The sequence below is a fragment of the Amblyraja radiata genome, chromosome 13 (assembly GCF_010909765.2).
Source record: "Amblyraja radiata isolate CabotCenter1 chromosome 13, sAmbRad1.1.pri, whole genome shotgun sequence".
NCBI lineage: Eukaryota > Metazoa > Chordata > Chondrichthyes > Rajiformes > Rajidae > Amblyraja > Amblyraja radiata.
Genome location: NC_045968.1, coordinates 58,767,262 through 58,785,489, shown reverse-complemented (window position 1 = coordinate 58,785,489; position 18,228 = coordinate 58,767,262). Strand labels below are relative to the sequence as shown.

General features: G+C 45.5%; 1 protein-coding gene across 3 annotated transcripts in view; it reads left to right on the top strand.

Annotated features, from left to right (window-relative positions):
- mcf2l2 (MCF.2 cell line derived transforming sequence-like 2) overlaps window positions 1-18,228 on the top strand; it is a 367,682-nt gene that overhangs the window by 260,302 nt on the left and 89,152 nt on the right. For all 3 annotated transcript variants that reach the window (XM_033032171.1, XM_033032172.1, XM_033032170.1), the window contains exons 23-25: window positions 2,367-2,459; window positions 6,371-6,449; window positions 11,851-11,917. In XM_033032171.1, coding sequence (XP_032888062.1) covers window positions 2,367-2,459; window positions 6,371-6,449; window positions 11,851-11,917 — 239 coding nt within the window. The remainder of the gene's footprint in view (window positions 1-2,366; window positions 2,460-6,370; window positions 6,450-11,850; window positions 11,918-18,228) is intronic.

Here is an 18,228-nt window from a genome sequence, read left to right as displayed (position 1 = left end):
ATCTAACTGTTTGTGCTCCTGTCACTTCCTTTCACATGGTCTATTACACAGTTGCAAGTTTCCAATCAGAGAATAAGGACATTTCAAGCATTGAAGTCTCTTCTCATGATACCCTTCCTGACAGAGAGCATTAAAGTTCATATGTGATAGGGGCAGAATTAGACCATTCAGCCCATCAAGTCCACTTCACCATTCAATCATGGCTGATCTATCTCTCCCTCCTAACATCATTCTCCTGCCTTCTCCCCATAACCTCTGACACATACTAATCAATAATCTCGCTATCTCTGCCCTAAAAATATCCATTGATGGCCTCCACAGCCTACTGTGGCAATGAATTCCACAGATTAACCACCCTATGACTAAAGATGCCAAGGTGGGGATTCTGGAAGATTAAATCACAGGGTTAGTGCTTTATATATCAAGCTCTTGTTTAATGCCCCTAATAATAATAATAATAATAAATTTTATTTATGGGCGCCTTTCAAGAGTCTCAAGGACACCTTGCAAAAATTGAGCATGTAGAGGAAAAACATGTAAGGGGAATGAAATAAATAGTAGAGACATGACTAGTACACAAAGTAAAGACAGAATTCAATACAAAACACAGTATGAGGCAATTAATGCACAGATGAAAAGGGACGGGGACGTGGGGCTAAGGATAGGCAGAGGTGAAGAGATGGGTCTTGAGGCAGGACTGGAAGATGGTGAGGGACACGGAATTGTGGATCAGTTGGGGGAGGGAGTTCCAGAGCCTGAGAGCTGCCCTGGAGAAGGCTCTGTCCCCAAAACTGCGGAGGTTGGACTTGTGGATGGAGAGGAGACCGGCTGATGTGGATCTGAGGGACCGTGAGGGTTGGTAGGGGGAGAGCAGGTCAGTGAGATATGGGGGGGCCAGATGGTGGAGGGCTTTGTAGGTGAGGACCAGGATTTTGTAGGTGATCCGGTGGGAGATGGGAAGCCAGTGAAGTTGTTTGAGGACTGGAGTGATGTGATGCCAGGATTTGGTGTGGGTGATGAGTCGGGCGGCTGCGTTCTGGACCAGTTGGAGTCGGTTGATGTAGGTGGAGCTGATGCCAAGGAGAAGTGAATTGCAATAGTCCAGTCGGGAGGAGATGAAGACATGGATGAGTCTTTCAGCAGCGGGCGGTGTGAGAGAGGGTCTGAGTTTGGCGATGTTGCGGAGATGAAAGAAGGAGGTTTTAATGACATGGCGGATGTGAGGCTCAAGGGAGAGGGTGGAATCAAAGATCACGCCAAGGTTGCGGGCCTGGGGAGATGGGGAGACAGTGGTGCCGTTGATGCTGAGAGTGGGGTTATTGATTTTGCTGAGTGTGGCTTTGGAGCCTATGAGGAGGAATTCTGTCTTATCGCTGTTGAGTTTGAGGAAATTATGTTGCATCCAGGTTTTTATAGCTGACAAACAGGAGTTGATATGGGAGAGGGGGGGGGTTGTGGGGGGATTTGGTGCCAAGGTAAATCTGGGTGTCATCAGCGTAACAGTGGAAGTCCAGATTGAAGTGGCGGAGTATCTGACCAAGGGGGAGGATGTAGATGATGAAGAGGAGGGGGCCGGGTACGGAGCCTTGGGGAACGCCTTGAGTGACTGTGGCTGTAGCAGAGGTGTGGTTGTGGAGAGAGATGAAGTGGGATCTGTTGGAAAGGTAGGAACGGAGCCAGCTGAGTGCAGAGCCTTCAATGCCGAGGTCTTTGAGTCTGGTGAGCAGGATGTTATGGTTCACTGTATCGAAGGCTGCGCTCAGGTCGAGGAGGATGAGGATGTTGAGGGAACCAATGTCAGCAGAGGTGAGGAGGTCGTTGAGGACTTTGAGGAGAGCAGTTTCTGTGCTATGGAGGGGACGAAAGCCAGATTGGAGGGGTTCAAGTAGGTTATACGCAAGGAGGTCTTCTGTCTTCTGTCTTCTGTCTTCTGCTGTCCAGGCCTAGAATGTAAAAAACATTTTTCTTAACAGTATGCAATATATGCTAACCAGATCCATCCATCTGATCCAATAAAAGTACAATTGATGTGTTGGAAGAAACTGCAAATGCTGGTTTAAACCGAACATAGACATAAAATGCTAAAGGAACTCAACGGGACAAGCAGCATCTCTGGAGAGAAGGAATGGGTGACTCAAATAATATTTACAGAACGTTTTATGTCTTCCAATTATTACAACATAATGCAGACATGACTTTGGCAAGCTTGGTCAAACATGAGCAAATTGGACTAGCATAGATGGGCACATGGTGGGCTGAGTCGGCAGGTCCTAAAAGGCCTGTCTCCATGCTCTCCGTCTCAATGACTCAATAACTACATGACTTGATTAACCCTACAGCTAATACTCAACATGCTGTGCTTTCAGATGAGTGCTGTTGGGATCACAGAAAATGTAAAGGGTGACATTAAAAAATTTGAGATCTGGTACAATGGCAGAGAAGAAGTTTACATTATTCAGGTAATAATGAACAATATTGAAATGTGTTTTTTTTCTTTGAAGTTGTATTGTTTAGATGTAGGAAATAGCTTCCATGCTAATTTCAACAGCAAAAGAGAATGTATGATTAGGATTGAGATGCATTGAACACTGTGCTGTACTTTACTGTTCAAATTCTAGATATTTTCCAAAGTAATTTCCAAGTACTTGCTATTTGTCTCTCTGCTTAAACCTGAGTATGCAGGCAATGGACATGGGGTCTCGAGGGGCTCATGTCTATTTCCAGGGGTCTGAAGTACTGGCCCTCAGGCTTGAGTGTGATCAGATGGCATGCATGGTTGAGAGACAGGAGGGGCACTAATTTACCTGTGTTTGGAAGAACAGTCCAACTCTAACGAGCACACCAGGAGACAATTATTTCAAAAATCACAGTTCATTTTTCTGACCCTGGAATCTTTTGCTGCAATTTACCATTCATAAGTGATAGGAGCAGAATTTATGCCATTCGGCCCATTATGTCTACACCGCCATTCAATCGTGGCTAATCTATCTCTCCTCCTCAACCGCATTCTCCTGCCTTCACCCCATAACCCCTGACACCTTTACTACTCAAGAATCTAGCTATCTCTGCCTTAAAAATACCCATTGACTTGGCCTCCGCAGTCTTCTGTGACAAAGAATTCCACAGATACACCACCCTCTGACTAAAGAAATTCCTCCTCACCTCCTTCCTAAAAGAATGTCCTTTTATTGTGAGGCTGTGACCTCTGGTCCTAGATTCTCCCACAAGTGGCAACATCCTCTCCACATCCACTCTATCCAAGCTAGGCAGAAAGGTTACAACAAGTTCCCTCACCTTAGCTCAAAATTGCATCAAGCTGACTCTAGTGATGTCCCTCAGGCAGATGTGTCTTGCACACTCAAAAAATAGGGCAGTGATCACAAATAACATACAGCAGTGGCTCATTTCATCTTATCCAATTGTGATAAATGATATTAGAGAAGAAAAAAGAGAAAATTATTATAATAAATGAGGTTTTGCAAGATATTAGGGACCACTGTGAATCTAATTCTCTTCAATTGGTTACAGATTGATAATGCCGGTTGCCAAACTGTTTAACCCCTTCCCATTCCCACACTGACCTTTCTGTCCTGGGCCTACTCCAATGTCAGAGTGAGGCCCAGAGTAAATTGGAGGAAAATCATCTCATATTTAGCTTGGGCAGCTTAGAAAACATAGAAATATAGAAAATTATGTGCAGGATTAGGCCATCCGGCTCTTCGAGCCAGCACCGCCCTTCAATATTATCATGGCTGATCATCTAAAATCAGTACCCCGTTCCTGTTTTTTTCCCATATCCCTTGATTCCTTTAGCCCTAAGAGGTAAATCTGACTCTCTCTTGAACTCATCCCAGCGGTATGAAGATCGACAAAAATGCTGGAGAAAATCAGCGGGTGAGGCAGCATCTATGGAGCGAAGGGAATAGGCGACGTTTCGGGTCGAGACCCTTCTTCAGACTGATGTGGGGGTGGAGGGGGTGGGAAGAAGGAAGGAAGAGGTGGAGACAGTGGGCTGTGGAAGAGCTGGGAAGGGGAGGGGAAAGAAGGAGAAAGCAAGGACCACCTGAAATTGGAGAAGTCAATGTTCATACCGTTGGGGTGTAAACGACCCAAGCGAAATATGAGGTGCTGCTCCTCCAATTTATGGTGGGCCTCACTCTGGCCATGGAGGAGGCCCAGGACAGAAAGGTTGGATTCAGAATGGGAGGGGGAGTTGAAGTGCTGAGCCACCGGGAGATCGGGTTGGTCAATGCGAACCGAGCAGAGGTGTTGGGCGAAGCGATCGCCAAGCCTGCGCTTGTTCTCACCGATGTCGATCAGCTGACACCTAGAGCAGTGGATGCAATAGAGGAGGTTGGAGGAGGTGCAGGTGAACTTCTGCATCACCTGGAAAGACTGCTTGGGTCCTTGGATGGAGTCAAGGGGGGAGGTAAAGCAACAAATGTAGCATTTCCTGCGATTGCAAGGGAAAGTACCAGGAGAGGGGGTGGTTTGGGTGGGAAGGGACAAATTGACCAGGGAGTTACAGAGGGAGCGGTCTCTGCAGAAAGCCGAAAGGGGAGGAGATGAGTAGATGTAGCCAGTGGTGGAATCCCGTTGGAGTTGGCGAAAATGTCGGAGGATTATTTGTTGTATGTGATGGCTGGTAGGGTGGAAGGTGAGGACAAGGGGGACTCTGCCCTTGTTACAAGTGGGGAGATGGGGAGAGAGAGCAGTGTTACGGGGTATAGAAGAGACCCTGGTGAGAGCCTCATCTATAGTGGAAGAGGGGAATCCCCGTTCCCTGAAGAATGAGGACATCTCCGATGCCCTGGTTTGGGACACCTCATCCTGGGTGCAGATGCAGCGTAGACGGGGGAATTAGGAGTAGGGGATGGAGTCCTTACAGGAAGCAGGGTGGGAAGAAGTGTAGTCCAGACAGCCATGGGTCAGTGAGTTTATAGTAGATGTCGATTAGTAGGCTGTCACCTGTAATGGAGATAGTGAGGTCTATAAAAGGTAGGGAAATGCCGGAAATGGTCCAGGTGAATTTGAGTGCTGGTTGGGAGTTAGTGGTGAAGCATGAATATTGATTTCCCTAACTTCAATTAACCCTTGCATCCCCTCTCCCTCCATCCCTCCCCCACCCTAGTCATTTTAATGTTGAGTCCCTCTATCTGTATATTAATTATCACTATCCCACAGCCAACAATGGCCTATTGTGTGCTCCACAGTTCCTTCATAATCGTTTTTTTTTTTGCATGAATGAATCTTCCATTCATTTCTCCTAAGTACCGTCTTTATCTCTCGTTCCCATTTCCCCTGACTCTCTGCCTGAAATAGGGTCTTAACCTATTCCTTTTCTCCAGAGATGCTGTCGGATCCACTTTGTGCTCAACACTAGTGTCAACTATCTCAGGTTTGTCAGCTTAACCTTGAGAGGTGCACAGTAAGGCAGAGGGAAGAGGGATATTGGTCATCTTGGCCTTGATAAAGCACAAACTGAGAGAGTGAAAGTGTAGCCAGCTACAAGTTGCTATCAATCAAGTGTCAGGTTGTAATATTTTCTTTTAAGTAAACCTATTTAGGACGTTAATATTCTTCAGCGCAGCGGTAGAGTTGCTGCCTTACAGCGAAAGCAGCGCTGGAGACTCGGATTCGATCCCGACTACGGGTGCTGTCTGTACGGAGTTTGTACGTTCTCCCTGTGATCTGCGTGGGTTTTCTCTGAGATCTTCGGTTTCCTCCCACACTCCAAAGACGTACAGGTTTGTAGGTTAATTGGCTTGGTAAATTTAAACATTGTCCCTAGTTGGTGTAGGATAGTGTTAATGTGCAGGGATAGCTGGCCGGCGTTGGACCCGGTGGGCCGAAGGGCCTGTTTCCATGCTGTATCTCTAAACTAAACTAACCAAAACATGCTGGAGCAACTCAGCAGGACAGGCCGCATCTCAGGAGAGAAGGAATGAGTGACTTTTCGGGTCTGCATTTATTCAGACTTATATTTTTATATTTTTTCAATATTGAACCGTTTGAATGACTTTTATTTTTTGAAAAAAGTTAAAATCTCATACACTTTCTGTGTACTTAAATAAAAATTGCTCATCTCTGTCATGGGAAATTGGAGAGGCTCTGCTGATAGGATGTGAAGGTCAGGAATTGTGTTGTATTCAGCTCTGGCCATGTTAGTGCCATTATCACTTGTGTGAATATCCCTGTAAATGGCTGGCAGCTGCGAGAGAGGTCCCAAATGATCCCAGCCCCATTCTGCTGGAGAAGCATGATGAGACTGGTGTAACTCGGTAGAAAATCCTGTGAACAATTTTCAAACCATTTGATTTTTGTTAATGTTGGACTTTGCCTTTAATTTGCAATGACCACCTAATTACAGGCATCATCTGTCGAACTGAAGAATCTGTGGGTTTCTGAAATTCGGAAAGTACTGACAGGACAATTGCAAGCTTACCGAGGTAAACAATAGTGTAAAGGAGACTTCTGATGTACAATTACAAATGTGCAATCTCTGGTTACCCTTATAACAGCTCATGTCTCTTCCACCCCTTTTTTATTATTCATCATCACATTTTAAAGTGGTGCAGTGGTGGAACTGCTACTGCCTCATTGCGCCAGAGTTTGATACTGACCATGGATGTTGATTGTGCGGAGTTTGTACATCCTCCCTGTGGCCGTATGGGTTTTCACTGGGTGCTCCAGTTTCCTCCCACATCCCAAAGACATGCATGTTTGTAGGTTAATTGGCCCCTGTAAATTGCCCCTACTGTTTTGTGGGATAACTAGTGTGAACGGGTGATCGATGGTCGGCGGAGCTGGTGGGCATGTTTCCATGCTGTATCTCTAAAACAAAAAATGACTGAGACAAAAAAGATTTTTCATTCAGATCTCACTGTCACAATCTAACTGAAACATCAGCAATTATATGTTGATTTGATGTGTCTGGGATCATTAATGGACACAGTGATAGCGGGGATGTAAAGTGGGAGGGTGCCGGGTCTTGCAAAGCGTTGTGGATTAGTGTCACTCATTTCATGAGTCATGCTTCTGTAGTTAGGCCCACTAGCTTTTCAGTTATCATTGTTTGCTGACAATTGAGATAAACGAGGAGAAGTTTGATAAGATATTCTGGCAGCATTAATTTCACGAGCAGCAGAGTGCCCCAGGGATTTAATGTGAACAGTGAACATCATAAATTTTTCTCAATGTGTCATAAACAAGGAGAACTGGTTGAGTTATACATTAGTGCACTGAAGAATGTCGCTAGTCGATGCGATTTCACATCAATACCTAGGCCATATATTCACCAATAAGACGGCCTAAAAACTGATCCAGCGAAAACTAGTGCCATCAATGACCTTCCAGCACCCACAGACGTGCTCAGTTTGCAGAGATTCCTTGGCATGGCCAACTATTTGAGCAACAACAGACAGCATTCGACGCTCTTAAACGGCAGATGTGTGGTGCTCCTACTCTGGCTTACTTTGACCCTAAACTGCCGATTACACTTACTTGTGATGCTTCACAATATGGGCTGGGCGCTGCATGCCTTCAGAATGATGGCAATGGCAATAACCCTATTGCTTTTGCCTCAAGCACCATGACTGACACAGAGCAAAAATATGCCCAAATTGAAAAAGAGCTGCTAGCGGTTGTTTTTGCGTGCAATAAATTCAATTACTTCATCTTTGGCCACATTGTCAAAATTGAAACTGGCCACCAGCCTCTGATCAGCATTTTCAACAAACCTATCCACACTTCTCCAGCGAGCCTACAGCGGATGTTACTACAACTTCAAGAATATGACATTGTTCTGATCCACAAACACGGTAAAGATATTCACCAGGCCGACACTCTCGCGCGTGCATCCAGAAGACATGAGAGGATCCGCCTTCGCCGGATGATGACAATATTGTGATGACTGTGTCTTTTTTCCCTTCGTCCTGCATGGAGGACCTGGTTGCCACACTGCTGCTGACAGTACCTTACGGTCACTAACCTCCGTCATTAAGTGCGGCTGGCCAGACAAACACTATAACGTTCCGCTGCCAGTCCGGCCCTTCTTTGGAATTGATTGTTGACTTTAGGAGAGCTCACCCCACTCACCATCAACAACACCACTGTCACATCTGTGGAGTCTTTTAAGTTCCTGGGAACCATCATCTCCAAGGACCTTAAGTGGGGGGCTACCATCGACTTCACAGTCAAAAAGGCACAACAGAGGATGTACTTCCTGCGGCAGCTGAGGAAGCACAATCTGCCACAGGCAATGATGGTCCAATTCTACACGGCCATCGTAGAGTCTGTTGTCACCTTCTCCATCATGGTCTGGTTTGGCTCAGCCACCAAGCACGACATCCGGAGGCTGCAGCGAATCGTCCGATCAGCAGAGAATTGCTGTTGGCTGCAACCTTCCCACCATTGATGTACTGTACACTGCAAGGGCCAGGAAGCGAGCGGGCAAGATCATCTCTGACCCCTCTCACCCTGGCCACAAACTCTTTGAATCACTTCCCTCTGGAAGGCGACTCCGGATTGTCAAAGCTGTCACAGTCAGACATAAAAACAGTTTTTATCCACGAGTAGTTGCTCTACTCAACAGCCAAAAATCTGTAGCCTCCCTTTGATCTGGTATTTTGTTGGTTCACGTGTTTGATCAATGGTGTTTTATCATTAATATTTTATTATTATTAATGTTTTCTGAGTCATTCGTAACTTTCACTGTATGTCATGCAGGCACGTGCCGTCAGGATAGACAAGGTAGGCACTGCCTACCCTGACTAAAATTATAACATGGTAATTACTAAATATAAATAGTAAAGGCATGGGAGAATTATGCCTATCTAAGAGATCGATCTCTTAGGTAGGCATAATTCTCCGTGCCTTTCATCCGCAGTACTTGTAACCCTTGAAGGTCTGTGCAGCCCACGTGCCATCAGCGCTGCTTCAAGCCGGCATTTTCAAGCGGGGCTGAAGGCAGCTGAAATTCTGCCTTTGCAGTACTGCGCAGGCGCAGCAGCCTACTGCACATGTGCAGCACTAGTTTCTTGGCGGGGTTTTCAAATATGGATTGGCATTATTTTAAGTATATCTTAGGAAACAGGGAGAGAGGAATGGAGCTTGTGTACCGTATTTCCCAGCATGTGGGGGTGGGGGGAGAGCTCCTTTCACAGCGTTTGGGGAGTCTGGCCTGGGGTAAAGTTGCGGGGAGGGTAGGAGTGTTCTGAAGGAGGGGATCTGGATCATACCAGTAACCCACTTGCGACGCTCCTTGCACGGATCCACCGCATTGTGGCTGGGGGGGGGGGGGGGAGGGGGAAGTAGCTCGGATGGCTGTGAGCGGTCGCTGGGCCAGACATCGGAACCGGCCGCCACCTCAGCGCCTTCTGCTGGCCCCCGCTCACCTCTGGCATCTCTCCGTCTAAAATCCTCTCTCCTGCCGCTCGCTGGCCTCACTCATGTCAGCCGCTTCCCGCAAATCCTTAAATTCCGACAGCACGATTGAGGTTACTCGGCTGTGGGAATTTAAGGATTTGCAGGAAGCAGCTGACAAGAGCGAGCGGCAGGTGAGAGGTGTTCAGACGGAGAGCACTGCCAGAGGTGAACGGGCCGGCAGGTGGCGCTGAAGTGGTGGCCAGTTCTGCTGTCGGGTCCCGGTGGTCGGTCGCTCGCAGCTGCCCAAGCTGCTTCTATCCCCGGCTACAATGCGGTGGCTCTGCATCCGGAGCGCCGCAGCAGCGGTGAGTGAGTTACTGGCATTATCCCCGACCCCCTCCTTCTCAACACTCCTGCTCTCCCCGCAACTTTACCCCTGGCACAGACTCTCCACACGCTGTGAAAGGAACTCTCCCCCCAATTGGTCCCTTGAACAAGTGTTGTCATTCAATTAGATGACAACTGATTCAACCTTTCCCTGTGCTCCCATTTTTCCCACCATCTCTCCACCTGCCATCACCCTTCACCCCCCACCCATTCAGTAATTCAGAATAAAGGAGACTAGGAAGCCTTGGGCAAATTGAACTGTTACTGTTTTTATTTTTATTTTTTATTTTTACGGAGAGAACAATCTGCGCATGCGCGGTTTAAATTTTTTTTAAAAGCCGACTGACTGCCTACCCTGAGTAATTACTCACGGCACGTGCCTGATCTCATGTTGTTACATGTGGGCGGAGCACCAAGGCAAATTCCTTGTATGTGAATACTTGGCCAAAAAACTTACTTACTTACTTACTTTGCTGTCCGAGATGAGCTAGTACTGCAAGACAACATTATTTGAAAAGGACACAAGGCCGTGGTTCCTGCTTCGCTGTACCACCGATATTTTAACGCTGTTCATGCAGGGCACCCAGCTGCTGAAGCCACTGTTTTACGGGCAAGAAGCATGTTTTACTGGCCTGGCATGGCCGAGTACATCACCGAGAATGCAGCATCCTGTGCAGTGTGCAACAGTTTAGCACCTCACCAACAAAAGCAACCACTTCTTCCACATCCCATGGTCTACAATCGCAGCTGATATTTTTGATTGGCATGGCAAACAATACCTGGTGCTCGTGGATTCTTATTCAGGATGGTTCGACATTGATTTTCTCAGCAGCCCCACTTCCAGCGCAGTGATTTCGATGTTATCTCGCCACTTCTCAGTCCACGGATCTCCGGGCAGACTGCTAACTGACAACGGCAGTCAATTCACTAGCTAACAATTCAGGGAGTTCGCTAGACACTGGAATTTCCACCAAGTCACCAGCAGCCCTGAATACCCCCAGTCTAACGGGCTGGCTGAACGGGCTGTCAAAAGTGCTAATCAACTTATGGAACGTCCTGTAGCTGTCCAGTGCCTGTAGCTGACCAGGCATTGATCCCACAAGTGTTTGCACCTGAGGAGGTTCAATCCAGGTTGCAACAGAAGCGTGACATTCAAAAGCGATGGTTTGACAAGACGAGTAGGCCACTACCTCCGCTAACCAAAGGGCAGGTGGTCCACTTACAGACTGACAAAGGCCACGACCGTATTGGAGTGATTTCTGGACTTGCTTTGGAGCCACGCTCATATATATCGTTAGTGCTGATGGCGGTACCTATAGACGTAACAGGCAACACATCCTGCCTGTGAACGAGCCAGTTCCTCCTCCGTATTATCCAGATCATGCAAATTCACTTCAGTCTGCGTCTAGTGGCACTCGCATGCTTTTGCCAACGCAACAACCCATGCCTGCAACAGCTTCTCCATCTGTTCCATCTTCGCCTACACCACGGTTACCTGCTCCATCTCCAGGGACGTTGGTCCAGTATCCCTCGCCTGTGAAACCACCTGCTCTCTCCCTGGAAAAACAAAATGGAGATGGTCTTTATCGTACATGTGCTGGCCGTGTTGTGAAGTATCCGGACTATGTTTGACTTTCCTCCAGTTTGTCATCGATTGTTATGCATGATTCTTTAAGAGGGGGGATGTAGATTAGTGTCACCCATTTCAAGAGTCATGCTTCTGTAGTTACGCCCACTAGCTTTTCAGTTATCATTGATTGCTGAATTCCTTTAGTGTAAGTAGAACGTGCAAGTGTGGTCATGCTTGCAATGTAGTTAATAAAATCTTTATAATGGTGGAAGGCTTCTGTTAGTGTATGGACAACACTCAACAAGCGTGTCCAGTTGTTGCAGCCTAAAGCAGAAAATCAAAATCCCTTTCTTATGGAGGTAGGCATCCTGCTCAATTCCATTCTATTTTCTACACTGAGCTGTTTAATAATATTAGATGCAAGAACAGGAAATTGAGAGCAAAATGTACATAACTAAAAGATGCCAAGAACATTTGTGGAAAAGTACAGTTTCTGTATGCTGACCATTGTTTTATGTGTGTGGCAGATGCAAGTCAACTAAACCAGAGGATACAAGAACACGTATATCAAGCTCCACTAACCACACCCAACAGGTATTTGCTTAGAAACAAAGACTGCAGTATTTCATTTTTTGCCTCCAAACCTGGTCAAATACCAAGCTTCACCTTTTCTAATGGGTATGAGTTTGAGTTTAGTATATTTAGTTATTTGAACCCAATTACAGACTGTTTGCAAAACAGCTACTCTGTTAATCTGTTGATCACTATCATTTTTGAAAAACCATAATATTTTGAAAATTGATGAGAATGCCATTCATTGAGCATTTAAAAAGATGCATTTCAGAATTTCTTGTCACCCATATCATCCTCCTTTCTGATAGAACATAGACCTGAGTGAAGCAGGGAGTTGCGGAGAAAATGGTCTCTGCAAAAAGCGGAGAGGGGTGGAGATGGGAAGATGAGACAGCAGTGGGATCCCGTTGGAGGTGGTGAAAATGTCGGAGGATTATGCCTATCTTCAGTCTTCTTCTTCTTATCGAGTCCGCACACAAGATTAGAAGTTGTTCAGGCAGAGCTGAACACAATGGTGTCTGTCTTGTCGCTTCTTGTGCTTCTTGTGCGTGGTGGTGGAAATATTGGTGGAAACAGGGCCGCGATGTGAACGCTCTTTCCTTGACCCCACCTATCTTCAGTGTAAACCAGCATCTGCAGTCCTTCTTACACACTTCCATATTTGTCTGATCTCTCCTTGTGACCAACACCAGCTAATCCAGGCAGCATTCTGGTAAAGAGAGACACTAAATGCTGGGTAACTCATCAGGTCAGACAGCATCTCTGGAGAAAATAAATGGGTGAGGTTTCAGGTTGGGATCCTTCTTTAGGCCTGAAGAAGGGTCCCGACCCAAAATGTCACATGGCCATTTTTTCCAGAGATGCTGCCTGACCCGCTGAGTGAAAGGTCAGCATGCGAACGGGAGCTAAAATGTTTGGCACAGTTTGGAGATCACATAGGCCAAGGCGGACAGACTGTCCATCTTTGGTATAGACCAGCATCTGCAATTCCTTTTTATTATCATTCTGGTAAATCTCTTCTGCACCCTATTCCAAGTATCCACATTCTTCTTGTAATTAAGCAAGCAGAACGGCATGCAATATTCCAAATGTGCATGCCAGACTTACAGAGATGCAGTATGACCTTCTGCTTCCTTCCTCATCGTTCTGACCACTGAAGGCAATCATACCATATGCCTCCTTTATCACTATATGTACTTTATTGCCACTTTCAGGGAGCTATAGACCTGGACACCAGGATCCCTCTGCACTATCAGCTCCACTCCTTCCTTTTAAGTTCGACCACCCAAAGTGCAACACCTCACAATCACACTGTTTAAACACCCTGCCATTTCCCTGCCCATTTTTGTAGTTGATCCATATCCAGCTGAATACTTTGACAGCCTTACTCAATGTCCACAACTCCAAAAGCCTTGGTGTTGTCTGCAAACTTACTAACCAACCTTTCCACGTTTAATGTATATCCAAGTCATTTATATACATCACAAACAGATGTCCCAGCACAGATCTCTGTGGAACTCCATCAGTCACACACCTCAAGCCAGAATAATGTTCTTCCACCACACCCCTCTGTCTTCAATGAGTTGGCCAGTTCGAAATTCTAATGACCATGTCCCATGCATCTTAAACTTCTGGATCAGCCTCCCATGGAGGACTTTAACAATTGCCTAACAAAAAAATATATGGACAACATCCACCCCACCCTCACCAATCACCTTCCTTCACCACCTCATAAAAATTAACCGACTTAGTAAGACATGACCTGTAACATCCAAGGTATTGCTGGCTAGCCTCTTCTTTTCGAAATGGGAGTAAATCCTATCCTGAAGAAACCTCTCCAATACTTCCCTCCCATTGATGTGGTACATAACTCCCTGGATTCTCTCAACTTGCGTTTTAAACAAAGGAACGACATTAGCTTCTCTCCTTGTCTGGGCTGGAGAAGTTGCAAAGATCTTCGTCAAGCCCCCTGTAATCTCCGCTGTTGCTTCTTTTAATAATCTGGGATAGATCCCATCAGGCTCTGGGGAATTATCCACCTTAAGCCCCAACACCACCTCCTTCGTGATCTCAAATATTCTCCACACCGATGTCACTGCACTCCATGTTCTTCTCCTTTGTGAAACATATGCAAAGTATTTGTTTAGTACTTTGCCTACATCTTCTGCCTCCAAGCACAAATTCCCTCCTATATCCTTGAACAGTTCTGTCTTCTCCTTGGTTACCCTCTTGTTTTTAACATACGTATAAAAAGCCTGGGGATTTTCTTTAATCCGACTTTCCCCTTCTGACCTTTCTAATCACCCGCTTGAATTCTTTCCTATTTGCTTTATGTTCCTCAAAGGCCTTCTCTTCTGAGAACCCTGCATACAATTCCTTTTTCATTTTGACCAAGACAAAATCTAAATCTGGATTAATCTGCCACCTTTAATTTCCTAAACATAGCCATTGTCACCAAATTAGTGATTTTAGTTGATTTTGCCTTTAATAATCTTAACTAAGCAATTCCACATTTAATGTTAATAAAAGACTGCAATAAAGACTCTGCAACTCAGAGTAACATTGAAATCATGAAGATCTGAAATCTTAAATGAAACACACCATTGGGAATGCTCACCAATTCTGGCAGCATCTGTGAAGATTGAAGAGAAACAAAGTTAACTTTACAGAGCGATGAACAGATCGAAGAACTGATGGTTCTAATGCAAGCTAGAAAGGCTGTTTACTTGAAATTGTCACTTTCAATGTTACATGTGTGTGTGGCAGATGAAATGCTGCTCCCAAGAAACACTTTTGGCTTGTATTGTAAATGGCCAAACACGGGGAGCTGAGAATGGGATAGAGAGAGAGTAAAAAGCACCTGGAAGCTCGGGTGTCACACTTGTCTACTACACAGAGCCGAAGTGAAAAAGCCCATCAAATCTCCATTTGGTTTTCCTGTATAGAAGGGTTCACATTCTGAGAACCAATTGCAGAGCACTAGAATGGAAGAAGTTCAAGGGAAGAGATAAGAGGGCAAACATTGCACCTCCTGCTGCATCAGAAAGCATTGGTGTGAGGTGGTGTTGGTTGAAAAGCGAGAGGAGATCAGGGAGTCAGTGAGGGAATGGTCTCAGAATGCTGAGAGGAAGGGGCCCAGTGATGGCATTATGGAAGGAAGGGGCTGAAAATTGAAGAGGATGATCCCATTGATTGCAGAGACAGATGATGGAAGATGAGGAAAAAGGGAATCCGATCAGGGCAGCACAGTGGCACACGTGGTAGAGCTGCTGCCTCACAGTGCCACAGGCCTGGCTTCGATCCTGACCTCGGGGTGCTGACAGTGTTGAGTTTGCACGTTCTCCCTGTAACCACTTGCGCTTCCTCTGGGTGCTCCAGTTTCCAAACACAATAATTAGAGAGACGAATGATGAAAGAGGGAGAATAGGGTGAAAATTGACATCAAAAGCAATAAAACCTCAGGAAGCAGTACCAATATAAACATCAAATGTGGTATAGAGTGAACATTAGTATACATTAGCGTGGAATTTCATGCATATTAAGGTGTGTTTTAGCTGATGAATGTGTATGAAATATATTTCCCTACCTTCACTTTAAACCCATCAAGTCCATGCTGGCACCCATACAGAAGTCATATTCATTCCTATTCCATGGCCCTTATTTACCTGCAGCTCTACACCTCATTCCCTCTCAGTCATACCCATCTTTAATTCTTTTTGGATTTAACTTGCACCAAGAGGTAATTTCGAGTGAAGATAGATACAAATGCTGGAGTAACTCAGCGGGTCAGACAGCATCACTGGAGAAAAGGAATTGGTGGCGTTTCGGGTCGAGACCCTTTTTCAGACAATTTAGAATAGCAATTAACCTTAATTTCAATCTGAAGAACGGTCTCGACCCGAAATGTCGCCCATTCCTTCTCACCAGAGATGCTGCCTCACCCGCTGAGTTACTCCAGCATTTTGTGTCTACCTTTGATTTAAACCAGCATGTGCAGTTCTTTCTTACACATATTAACCTTAATTTTACACACAATGATCAGTGAGGGTTTATATTGCATTGGCTGGACTAATAATGAAGATTAGATCATGGCTTTGGAAATTAAGCTCAAGGATTGCTTCAGTGGAAATTATTTGCAGTGATTTTGGGTGAAGGCATCTGACCGAAACTAACTGGATATAACCATATAACAACCATATAACAATTACAGCACGGAAACAGGCCATCTCGGCCCTACAAGTCCGTGCCGAACAACTTTTTTCCCTTAGTCCCACCTGCCTGCACTCATACCATAACCCTCCATTCCCTTCTCATCCATATGCCTATCCAATTTATATTTAAATGATACCAACGAACCTGCCGCCACCACTTCCACTGGAAGCTCATTCCACACCGCTACCACTCTCTGAGTAAAGAAGTTCCCCCTCATGTTACCCCTAAACTTCTGTCCCTTAATTCTGAAGTCATGTCCTCTTGTTTGAATCTTCCCTATTCTCAAAGGGAAAAGCTTGATCACATCAACTCTGTCTATCCCTCTCATCATTTTAAAGACCTCTATCAAGTTCCCCCTTAACCTTCTGCGCTCCAGAGAATAAAGACCTAACTTATTCAACCTATCTCTGTAACTTAGTTGTTGAAACCCAGGCAACATTCTAGTAAATCTCCTCTGTACTCTCTCTATTTTGTTGACATCCTTCCTATAATTGGGCGACCAAAATTGTACACCATACTCCAGATTTGGTCTCACCAATGCCTTGTACAATTTTAACATTACATCCCAGCTTCTGTACTCAATGCTCTGATTTATAAAGGCTAGCATACCAAAAGCTTTCTTTACCACCCTATCTATATGAGATTCCACCTTCAAGGAACTATGCACGGTTATTCCCAGATCCCTCTGTTCAACTGTATTCTGCATGGAGCTTGAAAAGTCAAATGGCCTCCTTTCATGCTGTAACCTTTTAGTGAATCTGTGATATACAGTCCGTGACATAACAGGAAGGTCATGGTTTTTATTGTAAGAAAGGTTCTTGTCCTGAATGGTATTTGTAATAAGGATTAGTTTATAAACTCTTTAGGGATAGCATTATATTCTCCCAAATATCCCAATTCTGAAAGAAACCAGCCCTTCTTTTCTTCATGTTAAAGTTCAATCGGTTGAAGTAGGTCAGCTGATTTCACCACATTCCAGTCGATCATTTTGCATAATGTTCAAAAACACTTTTGACAACATGGGTACGACCATGTGTGTGCTAAATTGTACAAATGACAGAGAACTTTGATCTGGTGACTTTGAACTAAAAATGCATAAAAGCAAAGTTAAAAAAACAATTCCACCCAATTACAAACTGAAAGATAAATGCCATGCTTTTAACCACCAATAATGCAGGAGAATGTAAGAAGATACCAAACAGGAGCAGAAGTATGTCACACAGTCCATTCAGCCTTATATGAGATGACACGATACAATAGAACTTTATTTATCCCAGGAGGGAAAATTGATCTGCCCACAGTCACAAAACACGAGATACGTGAAGCATGAAATTAAAGTGACGAGTGGATAGGATTGGGGATGCCCGAAGATTGGGGATGGGGTGGGGGGGGTGGGGAGTCAGTCTACCCCTCGACAGAAGGGGGAGGAGTTGTACAGTTTGATAGCTATAGGGAAGAAGGATCTCCTGTGGCGTTCTGTGCTGCATCTTGGTGGAACCAGTCTGTTGCTGAAGGTGCTCCTCAGGTTGACCAGTGTGTCATGGAGGGGGTGAGCTGTATTGTCCAAGATGCTCTGCAGTTGATGAGTTTGTTGATCCTGTTGGTGTACGCGACCTTCGACCTGCTGCCCCAGCACATGACAGCGAAGAAGGTGGCACTGGTTATCACCAATTGGTAGAACATCTGCAGCAACTTACAGCTGTCATGGTGGCACAGCGGTAGAGTTGCTGCCTTATAGCGGAGACACGGGTTCGATCCCGACTACGGGTGCTGTCTGTACGGAGTTGGTATTTTCTCCCCGTGACCAGCATGGGCTTTCTCCGAGATCTTTGGTTTTCTCCCACACTCCAAAGACGTACAGATTTGTTGGTTAATTGGCTTGGTAAATGTAAAAATTGTCCCTAGTGGGTGTTGGATGGTGTTAATGTGCAGGGATCGCTGGTCGGCGCGGACCCGGTGAGCTGACGGGCCTGTTTCCGTGCTGTATCTCTAAACTAAACTAAAGGTAGTTGGTGATCCAGGACACCAATGGAGCATCCACCCGCATCTTTGGCAGTTTGCTCTCTAGCAGTGCAGGCCGGATGGTGTTAAAAGCACTGGAGAAGCAATAAAACACAACT